Source organism: Neophocaena asiaeorientalis, unplaced genomic scaffold, assembly GCF_003031525.2.
Source record: "Neophocaena asiaeorientalis asiaeorientalis breed wild unplaced genomic scaffold, Neophocaena_asiaeorientalis_V1.1 scaffold177, whole genome shotgun sequence".
Taxonomy (NCBI): domain Eukaryota; kingdom Metazoa; phylum Chordata; class Mammalia; order Artiodactyla; family Phocoenidae; genus Neophocaena; species Neophocaena asiaeorientalis.
In genome coordinates, this window is record NW_020172779.1 from 7,977,443 (window position 1) to 7,995,335 (window position 17,893).

General features: G+C 36.0%; 1 protein-coding gene across 1 annotated transcript in view; it reads right to left on the reverse strand.

Annotated features, from left to right (window-relative positions):
• Positions 1 to 276: 276 nt before the first annotated feature.
• Positions 277 to 17,893, reverse strand: part of ATAD2 (ATPase family AAA domain containing 2) — a 67,070-nt gene continuing 49,453 nt past the window's right edge. Inside the window, exons 19-28 of the mRNA XM_024741328.1 lie at positions 16,936 to 17,121; positions 10,257 to 10,392; positions 8,915 to 9,111; positions 8,217 to 8,376; positions 6,119 to 6,241; positions 5,853 to 5,996; positions 4,282 to 4,674; positions 2,478 to 2,611; positions 1,512 to 1,640; positions 277 to 721 (exon numbers count right to left, since the gene is read on the reverse strand). Of these exons, the coding sequence (XP_024597096.1) occupies positions 677 to 721; positions 1,512 to 1,640; positions 2,478 to 2,611; positions 4,282 to 4,674; positions 5,853 to 5,996; positions 6,119 to 6,241; positions 8,217 to 8,376; positions 8,915 to 9,111; positions 10,257 to 10,392; positions 16,936 to 17,121 (1,647 nt within the window). The 3' untranslated portion in view covers positions 277 to 676. The remainder of the gene's footprint in view (positions 722 to 1,511; positions 1,641 to 2,477; positions 2,612 to 4,281; positions 4,675 to 5,852; positions 5,997 to 6,118; positions 6,242 to 8,216; positions 8,377 to 8,914; positions 9,112 to 10,256; positions 10,393 to 16,935; positions 17,122 to 17,893) is intronic.

The following is a 17,893-nucleotide window of genomic DNA, read 5'->3' on the forward strand; positions in this document are numbered from 1 at the left end:
TCACTAATTACTCTTTCTTTTTTTTTAAAGGAACAGACTGCCCTTAAATATAATAGTGTTTATTTATTTTTACTTGTTGACAGTTTGCTTTATTTATTTATTTATGGCTGTGTTGGGTCTTCCTTTCTGTGAGAGGGCTTTCTCTAGTTGTGGCAAATGGGGGCCACTCTTCATCACGGTGCGCGGGCCTCTCACTATCACCGGCTCTCTTATTGCGGAGCACAGGCTCCAGATGCACAGGCTCAATAATTGTGGCTCACGGGCCCAGTTGCTCCGCAGCATGTGGGATCTTCCCAGACCAGGGCTCGAACCCGTGTCCCCTGCATTGGCAGGCAGATTCTCAACCACTGCGCCACCAGGGAAGCCCACTAGTTACTCTTAAGTGCCATAAACATTAGTTATCGAAATAACTTTATTAAGAGTTGGCCACATTTTAACTACTGATAAGCACAGGAATACTATACTACAGTGACTCAATGAAAATTCCAATATTTATCAGTTATCTCTGTAAGTTATCTTACACATGTACATAAATACCAGAAAAGTTTAAATATTTTTATTTACTATTTTAATCTTTTCCTTAAAGATACAGGATTTCATCTTGCATCAGTTATGTCAGCATGACAAAGGTGAATTAAACAGGAACGGAATATAAAGAATATTTGGTACCATAACGTCATGATCTGGAACAACTGTAGTTTTCTATTTCTTGCTCCATTTTCTAGATAAAGGGTAGGAAGGAAAAATAGTAAGTTTCAATATGGAAAAAAATCAAAGAAACATGACTCCATTGCTGGGTTTTTTTTTTTTTGCAGTAAACAACCTTAAGGATATTATTATCCATGTATATATCTGATAGTGAAACAGAAACTTTGTCCAGTGTTTATGACTATCACATAGACTGGTATCACTGATGGGACTTCGTCATTTAAACCTCTTTGAAGTAAGTCTGAGATGCTTTCATCTTACATTAAATTCATACAGTTATTAATCAAGGCACTGGTGTACATATAGATATTGATACTTTATATTTTGTAGGTACTACTTTACATATATATTATTCTGTGTAGGTACCATAGTATACTTTATTAGATATACTAAATACTATATATATTACATGCTAATAGGTATATAGTAGATACCAGTTTAATATATATATATATATATATATATATATATAAAATACTATATAGGTATCAGCCAAACTCTATTTTAAACATTAGTACTTGAATGCCCACTGTAAAGCAGGATTAAGTAAAGACAAATAGGTCTATGTTAAGTCTGTCTTAAAAAGGAACTATATATCTTCATCAATATACACACAAAATAGATTTTTCATAGTTTACAGATACTAGTGTTCCATTGCTCATTAAAGAAACACAAACTAATTTAAGTGCTAGATTTAAAAAAGCACAGAACACAGTTATACCTAGAAATAATCCATAATCCACACATTAAAAAATGGTATTCAAAATTTTTTATAATGTGTTAACTTATATATATTAGTTTACCTGAATAAGTGTCGTTTTGTCATAATCCCTGCGATGTTGATAAATACACTGGCTGATTACAGCATACAAATTTTCCAACTGAAAAATATTGTATTCTTGACTTTTTCTAACAACAGTCTTCAAAAGATTCTAAAAGAAAACGTAAGTGTTACATATGTGAGAGAAATTCCCTGAGATATCTTAATTTTGAAGATGTGGGGGCATTTTTAGAATATAAGCCAGAGAGAAGGCAGGCCAAGTCATCTAATGAGACACTGCAGCCTCTGATAATGACTCTGACATTCAGCTGTAAGTTAATGTTATCTACATTCTATGACTCTGGCCTCTCATCCTAAAAACTACAGCTGAGGAGGTTGCCAATTTCAATTCTAGCCATACATCACTAGACACAAATTAAAAAATAATCTCAAATTAGACTAACAGGAAAAAAGGCAACATTTTTGCAGAATATTTTATGGCACTATGAGTACATTATAATCAATTCTGTTATGTGAAATAAAAAGAGACAGTACATAAATGACCTCACCATGTCAGGGTTCTTTTCTTACAAAAAGGAATTTCCATCCACTCAGTGTTTTTTTGTCATGACTGAAATGGACTTACTATTGATAAATTTCTGTGATTCTTCAAGTCTGGTCTTACCTTGATATTCCATTACCTCATAGTTAACCACGGTTGCATGTTTTTGTTAAGTAAAAACCAACTAAAATGGCCACATGTAATGGTCATAAAAACAATGTATGGGATCAGTGACATAGATAAGTATGTTAAAAACAATAATACCAACATACTAGCCATCTCCAACCACTGCCTTTATGAAAGTTATTCTATACCAAGTTTATCCTTTCATAAAAGATCACTATTTATTACATGCCAAATTTATGCAATGTACTATTACAACCCCTTTTTTGGTGGGTTATGTTTCTAACCTGCACAATGAAAGCATTATGATTTCAATTTACATACTTTTAATTGCTTATGGTCCACAACAAGTGAGGGTGTAGGCTGAGAAAGAATTGCCAAAGCCTTTTCAACACTGATGAGCTGCTGTTGCTCTACTTGGGAACGTCTAGCTCGAGTCATTCGCAGAACACACATTTCTAGAATGAAAAAATAAATAACTATTATTTGTTTCATAGACATTTTATAATACCTAAGATAAATATTAGGCAGATTAAATAGCAGGACATATTTACTTAGACACAAACCCCTGTTCTGGTTTATTGACTCTGCTGTAAAATTAAGATGCTGCCATTTACACACTCAAAAATTAAGGACAGGGAATTCCCTGGTGGTCCAAGTGGTTAGGAGTCTGAGCTTCCACTGCAGGGGGCACAGGTTCAATCCCTGGTCGGGGAACTAAGAACCTGCATGCCACACAGCGCGGCCAAAAAAAAAAAAAAAAAAAAAAAATTAAGGACATTTCAGAAATATTTTCTCAAATAGAGTATTTCAAGGGATCCTCAACAGATTAGACTGTCTCCTACTTAGGCATAAAACTCAGAATTTAAGAGCTGGAAGGGGCTTCAGTAATCTCGAATAGGAGTTGCAAACTACTACACATAGGCTAAATATGGATTTAATTAATCCATAATTAAAGTTTTCTTAGAACACAACCATGCCCATTTTACATATGTGTGTCAATGTGGCTTTTCCAGCAGGGTTGAATAGTTGTGACTATCTGGGCCTTTACAGATAAAGTTTGCCTATCCCTGATCTAGAACAATCTATTCACTGAGAGATGAGAAAAATGAGGCCAAAGAAAGGTGAAGACTTTTCTATGGTCAACATACCTAACTGTTCTAAGAGCCAGGACAAGAACCCAAATCTCCTGACATGGAAACAGGTACCTGTCTCACTAAATAGTGTCCTTTTAAAAAAAGATAATGATAAAAGAAAAAATAAACTTTGAACCTAAACAAAACATATTAAATTATACAGCCAGAGGATTAACATTTAAAATAGACCATTCTAAGATTACTCAAACACACGAGAACTCATTTTAAGGGAGTCCTTGGAAAAGATTTATCTACAGCATATAAGCCACTGAAGAAAACCAGTCTCATTAACTCAGTCAATACTTGTTTTTGACCAAAATAAATTTTTGACCCTGTTACCCTTTTTTTTGCTTTGTAAGACTAAATAATGTTTGGCTTTTCCAAAAACCAAACAAATCTAATGCCAAAGGTCCAAAAAGGTGCAGACAGGAAACAATTCTACATGAAAGACTTTGGGAGCAGGATCATTAGAATAAATATAAATAACCTTGGGCTAAACCTACAGTAGGAATAGAGGAATGATGGGGGTGGGTAACAGTTGTTCTACATCACTCAGCAAGAAATCACAGGATAAGAAACTGCTTATCTTGCTTAAAAATGAGAGGGTATCCTGCCAGCTTTTAAAAATTGTATAGCCAAGCACTTTGCTACATGCTTTAGATGAATTACTTTATTCAATCCTCAGAATATCTTATTACCCAGCAACTATCTACCCCAATTTTGCAAATGAGAAAACTGACGCTGATGGGTCAAGAATCTTGACCGAGGTCACAAGCTACTAAGCAGTAAACTACTGTTAGATGCTGTAGTGTGCTTTTAACAACAGTGATTTTACTAGCTCAACAGTTATTAAAGATAATGCTATTTTCCCTAATTAACTCCTGTACTCTGAAAGACAAGGAAAAAGGAGTAAACTGAGATGGTAATTAACTATTTAAGAACTTTGAATGAAACATCTTTTAAAATTACTAAGTTGCTTGACTGAGACTTACCTTTTGCTTCATTTTCATCAGAAGTATCTGCTATCTGAGAGCTAGAAGCATCTCCATTGCAAGTGATCTTATCTTTCCTCAATTCTGTACATGCTATAGTCTTTCCAGATTCTTCAAGTTGATTTTCAAAACAAGTACTTGAATAATTATCTCCCAATTCCATTTTGCTTTCAGAGGCATTTTGCTGCTTTTCAGTTTCCTCCATTAAAGACTCCCCTGTGTTTCCAGCCGCATTGTGGTCTACGCTTGTGTCTTGATTTTCCTCTGTATCATTCTCAATTTTGTCATCTACGACATTTTGGCCAACATCTTTTGCCCGTGAAATCCTCCTTCGTTTTGTTATGGTGCCTAAGTACCACTTCGACTTTCTGCGGATTTTTCTCTTCAACGGAGCTTCAAATAATTTAAAGAAAAAGGGTAAGAGAACATTCAACAATTTTTTAAAGTCCAAGTAAGTGGGAGAAAAAAATACCTCCTGCGATATTAAGGGGAGAATCTGAGATATCACCATAGTATTGTATGGTTGGAATACACAAACAAAAGTAGAGAGTTCTGTGAGAAGGCAGAAAGTGGTCAATGACCTGTCATTCTAAGGAATTTGGATTTTATCTTGAATAATTTTTAAAAAAATCGAATAACTTTAAGGAGGGCAATGACATGACTTGTCTGATGCATATATTACAAAGGTCGCTTTGGCAGTAGTACAAGGAATGAACTGAAGGAAGGGTGAGACTAAAAATAGCTTATACTTCCTGAGTGCTTACCGTATAGTAGGAACTCTTCTAAGGACTTTATATGTACTAACTCACTGACATTCCACTTTAACCTGATCAGGTTTGCTACCATTATCGACATCATTTTGCAGATGAAGAAACTACAGTATACAGAGATTCAACATTCTGCCTAGACTAGATGCAGTATAACCACACTGCAACCTTATGTTTGGGAGACTCATCCATACTGTTGTATGTACTTGAAGTTTAATAATTTTCACTTTTGTATAATAATCTGTATTTTTCCATATTCTGCTGTTGATCTGCACTGGGTTGCTCCCATTGAATACTGCCTCTATGAACATTCTGTTTAAAAGCATTGAGGAATTATGGCACCAAAATCTGGGAAAACAAATGAATAGCTGAGAGACTAAGAAGCTGAGGACAGTCTGAAATTCATGGAGCTTAAAGGGCAAAAACTGGAATTAAGAGCTTGCCAAAGAAGAGAGGCCTCAGGAACCCCACAGGATTTGGGTTGGTACTCCATGGAATTATACTCTAAGAATAAAGAGGAACAGGAAACTGACTAGGATTTATAGGAAATAAAAGTCAGTTTCAAATCAAGTCATACCACAATTAGACTGTGACCTGAGAGGTGACAGGTAAACTGGGATTGCAAGTGGTACTTTATTGCAAGCCTGGATTTATTTCAAGAATGAAAAGTTGCCTTACTGTTAATGAAATCAACATAATTCGCTGCATCGATATAGACAAAGGAAACTGATGGAAAAAGTAAACAGCATTAGAGGAGAATAAAGGCTATAGTTTCATAAGTAAAAATTACATAAGTGCACTTACCAGGAGTGCTGCAAGCCACAGGAGTACTGGGGGTCTTCAGCTTTTCATTTTTCTCTGGATCTGGTCTTCTTTCACCAGCAGGAGTGGAATTTTGCTTTGGCATTACATGGTAGTAAGATGGGGCATATTTGGAAGAGCTACAACCTTATAAACAGACACGTGGAATATCAAATCAAATTTCCAGATTTGAAAATTACATGAACAATTAATTAAAAGGACTCAGTACATCTAAAGCATCTTTTTCTGATATCAAATCATTTTCCTACCTCTCTTCTTCCTAGATTCCTGAATTTCTTCACAAAGCCGCTCAAAGTCTTCATCAAGTTCTTCTTTAATTATTGCATAGGCAGTATCTCTTAAAGCACAGGCTCTATGTCTAATAAGACGATCTATGGAATGAATAAAGAATTTTAAAATGTTTTCCTTTTGCTAATGTAACAAAAATTAACACCATATGTTGGGCTAAGATTATAGCTGTTACAATTCCTTTTTTACTTCTACCATGAATAGTAAAAGTTACTGGAATTGTGTTATTTCTGTTTTTGATGTTAATCTAATGTTCTGGACATCTGATTCAACGTGGCAGACTCAACCTAATTTCATTGCCCTGTGCTATCCAGATCCCTTTGAAATACCAGAGAAAATATAAGAATCAATCAGTAGCAAAACTAAACAACATAATGACACAAAAACAGCAAGGAAGGCTATCAGTGTCATGAGTGAACCAGGGATGTAAAACAATTTTGGAAGAGATATAGAGGATGTTATTACATTGACAGAGAAACTAAACAAAGACAATGAAACAGCAACCCTACATGGGAAACACTAGAAAAACATCCAAAACTGAACCTAAGCACTGTAAACTGGAAAATGCCTTGAGGCGACAGGCAGATAATAAGTGAACGCAAATTTGCTTGAAAGGCTGGATCAGTCCCCCTCACAGGGCAGCAGGCTGCAAAATTCACACAATATTCAGTTTATAGTTGACAGGAACAGCTATAATAACAGAAGGGATGTTGCTGGGGGCTTCTAACATGGCCTGAAGAAAGGCCAGGCGACGTTCATCGGTTCCTGGAGTGTGGCAGCATCGGCAAAACCTTGGAATCTGTCAGAATGCACATCACTCTCAGGCCCTGCATCTACAGAATCAGAAATTGCGGAGGTGAGGCCCAGCAACTGCATCTTAACATGTCCCGTAGGAGATGCTGATGGTAGCTAAAGTGTGACCACCACTGCTCTAAAGTAATTTTAGGTTGTCACAGTGGACGAAAAGGGAAGCAGCGGCAGTATGACTGCAATGAAACAGAAAAAGCCCTCTTCCTCCAGGATAAATGCTTCCTTCTTTCTACAGTTAAGGGGTATTCCCAACATGGTAGGCTGTTTCCCACTGCTTACCTCCAGAACTCTGAACTATGGGATAAAGTCTAGGGAAGGTGTGGGCAGAAGACTGGCAAGGGAAGAACAGTGAACTTTTAAATTGTTGAGGAAACGCTTAGTGGTGGAAATCAATCTAATTCATAAGGACTACAAATTTAAAAACAGAATGCCAATGTACTAGAGGAGAGAGCCAACGCAGGAAATAGAACTATTAAAAAAAATTATCCACTAAGACAGTTAAGGGCACAGCATCCATAAAGCCAGAATAGGAAGCTAGGAAAAAGCACCTGAGAGAATATTTTTTGGAAATGAACACGTTTATAACAAACATATAGATATTTGAATATATCATTATAAATATGAACAAATATATCACTTAAAAATCCTTCACTTTATACATTTTATTTAATGGACTGGGTACGTGAGGTAGAACGTGAATGCATTCTACGCATAGAAAAGATCTGGAAAGATATCCCCAAACTTAACAGTGTCCACCCTCGGAGAAAGGAAATGGGTGACTTAGTTTTTTAAGTATTACTGTTAGCAAGAATTATGCTATATTACTTTTGTAATAAAATTTATAACGGTCTTAACTAAGAAAATCCTTTCAAACATTTTATTACAGAGAGCTTTAATTTTTCTACTTTGAGAAAGAACACTGATAAACAAAGGAAACAAGCTAAGTTGTTATGCAATTTTGTGTTTCATTAGAGGCTACATCATATAATTGTTTTGGAGTGAAAGAAACCTGCATTTGAATTCTGCCTCTGCCACTTCCTGATAGTATGACCTTGAGTAAGTTTTTTAACCTCTCTAAACTTCCATTTTTCTCAACTGTAAAATGAGGATATCGTTGTTGAGGACTGAATGGCACTGTGAATATAAAATGTTTATAATATAGCACCTAGTATGAAATCACCCGCCACTAAGCATTAGCAGCCCCCATTCCACCCTCTGAGGAAGAAAAACAAAACCAGTAATGCTCACCTCCAGGATCTTTATCTGGATTGTATTCTAAAGCATTACTGCAGATTAGATCGATATCACTCAAATAGTCTTTCACAGTCAGATACTTGTGGAGATCAATTTTACTGATTACAGATGAAAGGTCCATTGGTTGCTTTATTACAGTGACATAATCAGGAACCTAAAATTCAAGCAAATGACCAAATCACTAAATTAACTCTGAACAGTAAAAAATTTGAGTCAAGTTTTTCTACCAGGCAAAATAAAGGAGAGAGAATAAATACATAAGATATAATGAAAATATATTAATACAAAACTGTGACTCTATTTAAGGCGAGTTTTGTTTTGTATTCATTCTTATTCTTGGGCACCTATATCTCCAGTAACATTCTAAACCTCTTTCCTCATCCAAATGCCACCCACCCTTCAATGTCAACTTAGGACCTCATTCTTAACTGTGTAGGTCACAGTAATATCATGTAGCATTAAGACATTCTCAAATTACTTCTACAACATTTGAGTTGGGCAAAGTTAATTGTCTATGCTCTGCAGGAAAGGAAAATGCTTTACGTAGCTCTTGAAGCCTCTGTGTGCTTAGGATACTACTTGGTATGTTTCCAAATACAGAAAACAAGATCACAGTATACAGAGGGAACCACATAAACTAGTCAAATAGTCTCTAATTCTGAAGCATTTTGATCCAAAGATTAAATTAATACCTCATCAGGGTCAACAGGTTTAGTAAATATTCTGAATCGCTTGTCAATAGCAAGCCTATGTGTAACATTTCTTAAAAAAATCCTTAGTTCTCTAAATGTATCTTCTTCTTGTTCTTCTAGTCGTTTCACTTCTTCTGCTGTCAGTGGTTTTGGTTCAGGTGGTGGTGCTACAGGGAGTACCTCCAAGGCCTGCAAAACTTTATATGAATGGAAGATTTTAGTTACCACTCTCCCACCGTATCAAGGGTAATAAACAATTCAGTACACAAAGTAGACAAGCTCCCAGGGATTATCCTCCTCGTATTTGCCAGGAATCAGAGGATTTGGAATACTAAACAGCTACCATAATCTCGACCTCTACAACACCCCCAGCAATAATCGCTAACTTGTAATTTGGAGTGCTAATTCCTAAATCATTACCATTTTAAGATCATTTAAGAGGCTATTAAAATTTTGAAAATGCATATTTCCAAGACAAGAATATTCTAATTTTTTAAAAAGTCATTTTTACTAGTTAATTTTTAAACTAACAAAAAAAATTGTGGCATGTTTCAAATATAACAAAAATTTAATTTTGTTTAAACAGATACACACTAATAAGTAATAAGGATAAAGGAGGGAATATGAGGGTGCTGCCCCAATAAGCAGGCAGTCAATAAAGGGAGTAAGAGACATAATTACAACATCCCTGCGGTATCACAGTAGTAGCATGAAGCAAGTACAGTGCATCATAAAGGTAATAAATTAATTTTGTCTGGATGTTAGGGGAGAAATAATAAGTTATACTAGAAAGAAGTATGAATGAAATTATGAAAAGACACAACATGCTGTATATGGTTTAAAGATAGAGTGCTTTGGAAGGAAAAGGGTGGGGGAGAGAAAAGTGCCGAAGGTGTGCTTGGAAAGACAGATTGGGGCTATGCTATGAATTCTAGCCCCAATTCCACATAGACTAGGGCTATACTATGAAAGGCCTTGTATGCTTCAGGAATTTTAGTCTAGGGACTTCCCTGGTGGCCCACTGGGTAAGACTCTGAGCTCCCAATGCAGGGGGCTGGGATTCAATCTCTGGGAACTAGATCCTGCATGCATACAGCAACTAAGAGTCTGCATGCTGCAACTAAGACCCGACGTAGCCTAAATAAACAAACAAACAAATAAATAAATAAGAACTTTAGTCTATTTTAATGGGACACATAGGGATTTTAAGAGGTAAGTAAGAGGTATCAACCTCAACTGAGGTTTTGAGCTTCTGATATTAGAAGATGGCAATGCCATTAACTGATATTTCATTTCCACTTTCTCAAAATTACTACATATTAACTTTGATACAAGAACTAACCTGCTTTCTTTTTTGATATAGGAGGCTTAGCAGCTTGCTTTAGAATTAAATCTTCAAAAAATTGTGTCCGTTCTTCTTTATTAGGCAACTGGACATTAAAAATTTCTCCATAATCATGGATAAATAATTCTTGTACCTTAAAAAAGAAAACAGATGCATTTTATATACATATGTATGTATACACACACATTACTATGTATCAATCATTCAATGCCACAGTAGGTTACTGTACATGTTTTTAATGACAATCTAAATTGTGTAATAAAGAAATAATTTCTTAAACCTTTTACTTATATTGAACTTATGTATTATAGAAACCATGTATGCAATAGATAAGGAACTAAAAACATGGGATCTTCTTTAGAACTCAAGGCTCCAAACGATAATTCATACAATAACTGATATGGTGATATTTTACTTAATGGTTTTGTTGAGATCAAGTAATTCACCTTCACAACCCAAAGTGAGATATGAGAATGAGTGGTTCTTCAGTAAGAATAAAGGCTGGAAAATAATAAGTATTGGTAAGGATGTGGAGAAGTTAGACCCCTTGTGCTGGTAGGAATGTAAAAGGGTGCAGCCACTGTAGAAAACAGTATGATGGTTCCTCAAAAAGTTAAACACAAAATTATCATGTAACCCAGTATATTCAAAAAAACTGCAAGAAAAAAAATAAAAGACTCAACAGATACTTGTATACCAATAATCATAGCAGAATTATTTACAGTAGGCAGGAGGTAGAGACAATCCAAATGTTCATCACCAGATGAAGAGATAAAGAAAATGTGGTATGTACTTACAATGAAACATTATTCAACCTAAAAAGGAATGAAATTTGAACACCTGCTACAACATGGATGAACAATGAAAACATTATGCTAAGTGAAATAAGCTAGTCACAAAAGGACAGATACTTTATGTTCCACTTATATGAGGATACCTAGAATAGGTAAATTCAAAGAGACCGGAAGTTACTAGTGGTGTCCAAGGGCTGGGAGAGGAAGGAATGGGGAATAATTGTTTAATGGATACAGAGTTTCTGTTTGAGTTGATGAAAAAGTTCTGGAAATGGATAGTGGTGATGGCTGCACGACATCATGAACGAACTTAAAGCGATGTACTTGATGTCACTGAACTGTACATTAAAAATGGTTAAAATGGTAAATTAGGTATATTTTACCACCAAAAAAAGAATAAAGGCAAAACAGGTCTCAAAAGGATGCTTCTAAACAAACCTCTAGATCTTTCCAAGAATTATTAGAGGATGATAATGTTTATTCCTTGTATGATGTTTGTGTACTTTGTTCAGCCTACCTATGATACAGAGAAATTTACATTCACAGCTTTTGCATTTTCTGCTTTGTAGGTTCTTCCATGCTCCAAACTTATGAAGACTACATACACAACATCATTTATGAAATAAGTCTCTCCTTTTGCTAATCCATTCACTAAACTACTATGTATACAAGAGTCTACTAATGAACTGTATTACATTAATTTGCCATTTCTGGCCCAAATGCACAGTTTTAATCACTAACATTGTGGTATACTTTACCATATTTGGAGGGCTTCTTCAAAATTTTCTTGGAAATTCAAGAACTTTTTTTTAGCCATGCCACGTGGCATGCAGGATCTTAGTTCCCCAACCAGGGATTGAACCTGTGCCCTGTACAGTAGAAGCACGGAGTCTTAACCACTGGACAAGCAGCGAAGTCCCTCAAGCAGTTTTTTCTTCTACATTAAATTTTAGAATCTATTTTGTTGATATTTCTATTGCAGTTTGTACCTTTTCCCCCTTTCTGGTGGCCTGGAAGTTGTATGCTGTATTTCTATTCTTTTATTGTTACAAGTTTTAACAGACATATCTCTAAGCTTCTTTTCCTACCAAACTGTGAAGTTAATAATATCTACATATCAGATACAAATCTGAATGTGCTTTTACTTCCTCATCCTCCTTCACTATGTCCTTCCTGCCATTTTGAGTTCAGAACCAAGATCAACTTAGATTTACAGTCCTTAAAAAAATGTTACTAGCACAGTTTTGTGACGAGTTTTACTGTTTTCTTTGCTCACTGCTTCTTATATGCAACTTCTGCAAAATAAAAAAAATCCAAGAGGAGAAATAATCCCTTAATAATTATTTCAGTCAGGGGTTTATGGGTAATAGCTTCTTAGGCACTGCATGTTCAAAAATATCTTTATTTTGTTCTTTCACTCAAATGCTAACTTTGCTGGGAAGAAAATTACAGGTGCAAAATTATTTTCCTTCTAACTTTGAAAATATTGCTCAGTTGCCTCCTTAGTAGCTGGTATTATACCAGTGAGAATATAGAAGCAATTTGATTTTCAGTCCTTTCTAGTAATGTTTTATTCTCTTGGAAGATTTTTAGATTTTTCTCTATACTTTTGGAGTTCTGAAATTTTATCTAGATGTGGGCCTTTTTATACCCATCAGTTAGAACAGGGGACCTTTTAAAACTGAACATTATGGTATTCTTTAATTCTATGAAATGTTCTATTATGTGACCATTTTTCTCTTGTACATTTTTCTCCTCCCATAAATCCCATTAAACAGATGTTAGACCTGAATCTATGTCCTCTGTTTCCTTTAACTTCTTCCTCACTTTTCAAATCTTTGTCTTGTTTTTATTATTTACTATAAGAATTTCTGATCTCATGGTCTTCCATCTTGCTAATTCACTCTTATCTGTGTTTGCTTCTTTTTAGCCCTGCGGGGTTTTTTTATTTGGGGGGAGTTATTTCATGTATAATGTCTTCAGTTGGTTCTTTTCCACAACAATCTGTTGCTGATGCATGGATATGATTTTCCATGGAGCTGTCCTTCCTCAAAAGCTTACTTATAAATTTATCTTTGCCTTTGAAATCTTCAACTGTCCACAGATGCCTTTTCTGTTTATTCTAGCTTCTACTTCCAGTGATTATGAAAGAAGCTTGCCTATGTTAGACACAGAATGTGCCTGTAATTTGTCTTCTGGGCACAGGGTCTCCCTACTTCTCCCATTCAGTACCTATACATAAGTCACTGCTCTGCCACACTAGTCCTTGGGCCCACCTTCACTGCTCTAGCTGAGGACAAACAACTCAGCTGACTGCTGTCTGGCATGGCCAGAAGTGAAGAAAGCCAAAAAATCCAAAGTTGTCCAAAGGCTCTTTCAATTCCCTCCTAGCACCGAACCAGAGCTAGAAACCACTCCCATCTTTCAAAGCAGTCCTTTCATGCACATGCTTTAAAATGTGGTTACCTGTATCAATCTAATCCCCACTGCTTTTCTTTCACGATTCATCAAAGTTTCTAATCCACTGATGACTTTCTTTCTCATTTTTCCATACTGCTGTGTTGTTAGGGTCCACTAGTACTCATACATATAGATACTCTGACTGCAGTTTTGAGATAGACAAACTTTAATGTAGCTCATGATGGTATACACAGTACTTCTCACATATTATAGCCCAATGCTATATAGACAATATCACTGGATCACTAAGGACTACATAGACTATATAAGGCTCAAAGCGGACTGGATTATTTGCATCCACATAGACTATTCATTTTATAAAATGAGCAATTCCTGGTCCAGTGCCCATTCCACCCTACAGTACAGTGTGATACTGGGATACTTTACTCAGTTTACAGTGATATGCTTAGGAAATATTACCATAAGAAAACAAAGAAGCTATCTTTAAAAAAATTTTTTTTTGAGTACAAAATTCCCACATTCTTTTTTTTTTCTTTTTTTTTTGCTGTACGCGGGCCTCTCACTGTTGTGGTCTCTCCCGTTGCGGAGCACAGGCTCCGGACACGCAGGCTCAGCGGCCGTGGCTCACGGGCCCAGCTGCTCCACGGCATGTGGGATCTTCCCGGACTGGGGTACGAACCCGTGTCCCCTGCATCGGCAGGCGGACTCTCAACCACTGCGCCACCAGGGAAGCCCCAAAATTCCCACATTCTTGATAAAGTTAAACTGATGACAGCTTTTCAACCTCCCTACGTCTTTATAAAGTTCAGCTAGTTTGCCTTACTTATTACCAAGAGTATAAACTTATCTTTGTTTTAAACTTTGAAATAATTAACAAAGTTTTAACTGACAGTGAGTACAATAAATCAATGGTTAATGGGGCTACTAAATAGCAATTCTTTACTCTGTTAATCAGAACATTGCTAGAGTACTTAATTCATTCTGAGTACAGCCTTTCAAAAGGACTATAAAGAGAAAGACATTCAAGAGAGTGACTAGAATTTTGAGGAAACTAAAAATATGTGTGACGTGTAGCAGAGCCTGCTATTATCACACTCCATGTTCTCTTCCTTTTGGGCACACTGCTATATCATATTTCCTGGTCTCCCTTGCAGTTAGGTATGGCTATGTGAGTTTTAGCCAATGGAATGTGAAAGGAAATGATATGTATCACTTTCAGACCAGGCACAAGAAGGCCAATCCTTTCAGCTGGGTGGAATGAAAGTAACCTGGAAAGTCACATGATGAAAATGAGAAAGCTCTCTCAGCCTGAGTGTCTGGTATGACTACATGGTGGAGGGTGGACCCGCCAATCTAGTCATCTGCCTGGTATTGTTAAGTGAGCAAGAAATAAACTTTTATTGTATTTAATATTCCTAAGGAATATACCTTATCATAGAAGAAGAAATTTTTAGTGTGAAGAAGACTGGGTCAGAGCGAGGAGATAGAAGTGAACACAAAACCATATTCAAACATACAAAGAGCTTGTCATGATGAAGACAGAATAGACGGGCTCTCTATTTTATGTGGGAAACAAATGGACATTAAGAAATGGAAGCCTCTCAAAATAAGTTGATTTTTCTAAGGAGTCAGAACTAACAAAATGAACTGTGAAGGTGTTCTATACAAAAGAAAGACTTAGAGTCCAGAACTAGATGACTAAAGTAGAAAACTTTAAGGACTCTTCCCACCCTAAGAATCTATAATTAATATATACTTAATGTTCATTTCCCAGTTTATTTAAGTTTTAGTTGAAGAATTAACAACTACAAAACTGCCATCAGGGACACAATCTGGTCCTTTGATAACTCCCTGACATCATTTCCTTCTACTCTGTCCTTTATTCACTCTGTTCTAGCCACTCTAGACTTTCTGCGATTTTTCCAACACACCACACTCTTCCTTCAGGGCTTTCGCACTTGCTTTTCCTCTGCCAGGAACCTCTGTCCCTCAGATACTCAAATGGGTCACTACCTTACCTTCTCCAGGTATTTGCTCAAATGTCATCTTCTTGGTGAGGCTAACCTAGTGGATTTAACACTGTGGCCCTACCACACTCTTTTGGCATTGCTTAGCTAAATTTTTCTCCATACTGGTAGGTTGGTATTATATTTTATTTTTGTTTGTCTCTCCCTCAACTAAAATGTAAGCCCTAGGAGGATACAGATTTTTCTCTATATTGTTCAATGCTATATTCCCAATGCCTATAACCATGTCTGTCACAGAATAAGTGCTCAGTAAATATATTTAAAATAAAATATTTGAATTATCATCCTACTAATGTTCTAAAAACACACACACAAGACTACAACATGCTTATTATGTATTCTGGGGACGGAGAGGTGGAAAAATGTCCCTGATTTCACGTATTTTACATTCTGCTAGTAGAGATAGAGTCAAACGAATTAATATTTAATGTCAAGTAGTGATAAAAACAAAGCAGAGTAAGGGAGAAGAGAGTGATAGGCAGAGGTGTTACTGCTGTAATTGAGAAACTGATCAGGAAGACCTCTGAGGTGATATCTAGGCAGACATCTGAGAAAAATAAAGGATCACATCTTTATTTTCTATGTATCTAGGAGAAGAGTATTACAGGCAGAAGCAGCATGAACTTTGTCACTGGTAGTTGTCTAAATTGGCACAAATTTGAAGGACAGTAATTTGGTACTATCAAAAATGTCAAATGTGCATACTCTTTGGCTAAGCTATAGTTATTCCACTTTTAGGAATGCATGTTAAAAAAAATCCACGGGCTTCCCTGGTGGCGCAGTGGTTGGGAGTCTGCCTGCCGATGCAGGTGGACGCGGTTCATGCCCCGGTCTGGGAAGATCCCACATGCCGCGGAGTGGCTGGGCCCGTGAGCCATGGCCGCTGAGCCTGCGCGTCCGGAGCCTGTGCTCTGCAACGGGAGAGGCCACAGCAGTGAGAGGCCCGCGTATCGCAAAAAAAAAAAAAAAAAAAAATCCACATAGTAATGCTCATATAATTTAAAACCCAAGAATGCTCACTGTAGCAGTTCAACAGGAAAAAAACTGGAAAATAACTAAAATCCTATTAATAAGGATTTGGATAAATAAATTATGGTATATCAAGAAAACAGAAAAGGCTATGCTGCTCTTGAAAGAAATAAGACTTATGTATTAAAAAACACATAAGATATATAAAGTAAGTTACAGAATAGTATGCATCATATTCCATTTAGAGAAAAAAAATTTACAATATGGTCTTACAATATACATACACATATACATATACCATCCTGCCCAACAAGCACATGTATCAAATAGCTAACAATGGTATCTTTAATAGGAAAACTTTTCCTTATAATTTTATTCACCTCTGTAGCACTTGGAATTTTTTCCATAAATTCTTATTACTTAAGTATATCTCTTTTTAAAATATAATAATTTCTCCCAAATTACCTCTTCTGGTAGTGTGGAATAGGGTTTGTCAGAAGTTGCAAGTAGTAAAACTGGAGCAAAAGAAGGAATATTCTGTAATAATGTGGTAAATGTGGCTTTAAGTGTTGGTCCAACTATTTCCCACCACAAGTGAATATGAGGAATATACAGTATACTTGGTGCTGTTTTCTTAGCTTCATGAATCATCTAGTAGAGAGAGAAAAAAATTACATTCAATTAGAGAGTCAGCACATTAGTTATATGCTTTATTAATCTGGAACAATGTTTAATTTCCCGGAATTGTCATATAAAACCCTCGAGTTTTAAAAATGCTTCCCCAATCCCACAATCTTGTTTTTAAATGTTTTATAAAATTCTCATTTTTAGGGCTTGGCTTCCCTGGTGGCGCAGTGGTTGAGAGTCTGCCTGCTGAGGCAGGGGACACGGGTTCGTGCCCCGGACCAGGAAAATCCGGCCACAACAGTGAGAGGCCCGCGTACCACACACACAAAAAAAGTCTCGTTTTTAGAAAAACATGATTGCTTCAAGCAATTAGAAAACAGCTCAAGAAATCTAGAAGACTTTTCTGTTATGGCAACCAAGGTTAAAATACAAATATAAAACACTTTTACATTAAAAAAATTTTAATATAGCAAAAACAGAAGCAGCAGGGTTCATATGGTTTTTGGAAAGAATCACCCCCTAGAGATTTTTAGGAATACTTCATACAGTATAGTTTCTACCATCATGACAACTGTAACAACAAAAAATTTTCTAATATTTTAACTTTAAAAAAAAATCAATTAGCTGGCATCTTTTATCTTTTCAAACATCATTTCATTTAGTTTTAGGGAATTTACACACACACAAAATATATATATATACTAATTTTCAAGGGAAATGTACCTATTCTAATGAAGAAAATTAAAATTTTATTTTGCATAGCCGTCACTGTTTTAAGTATTTTACTCATTTCTCA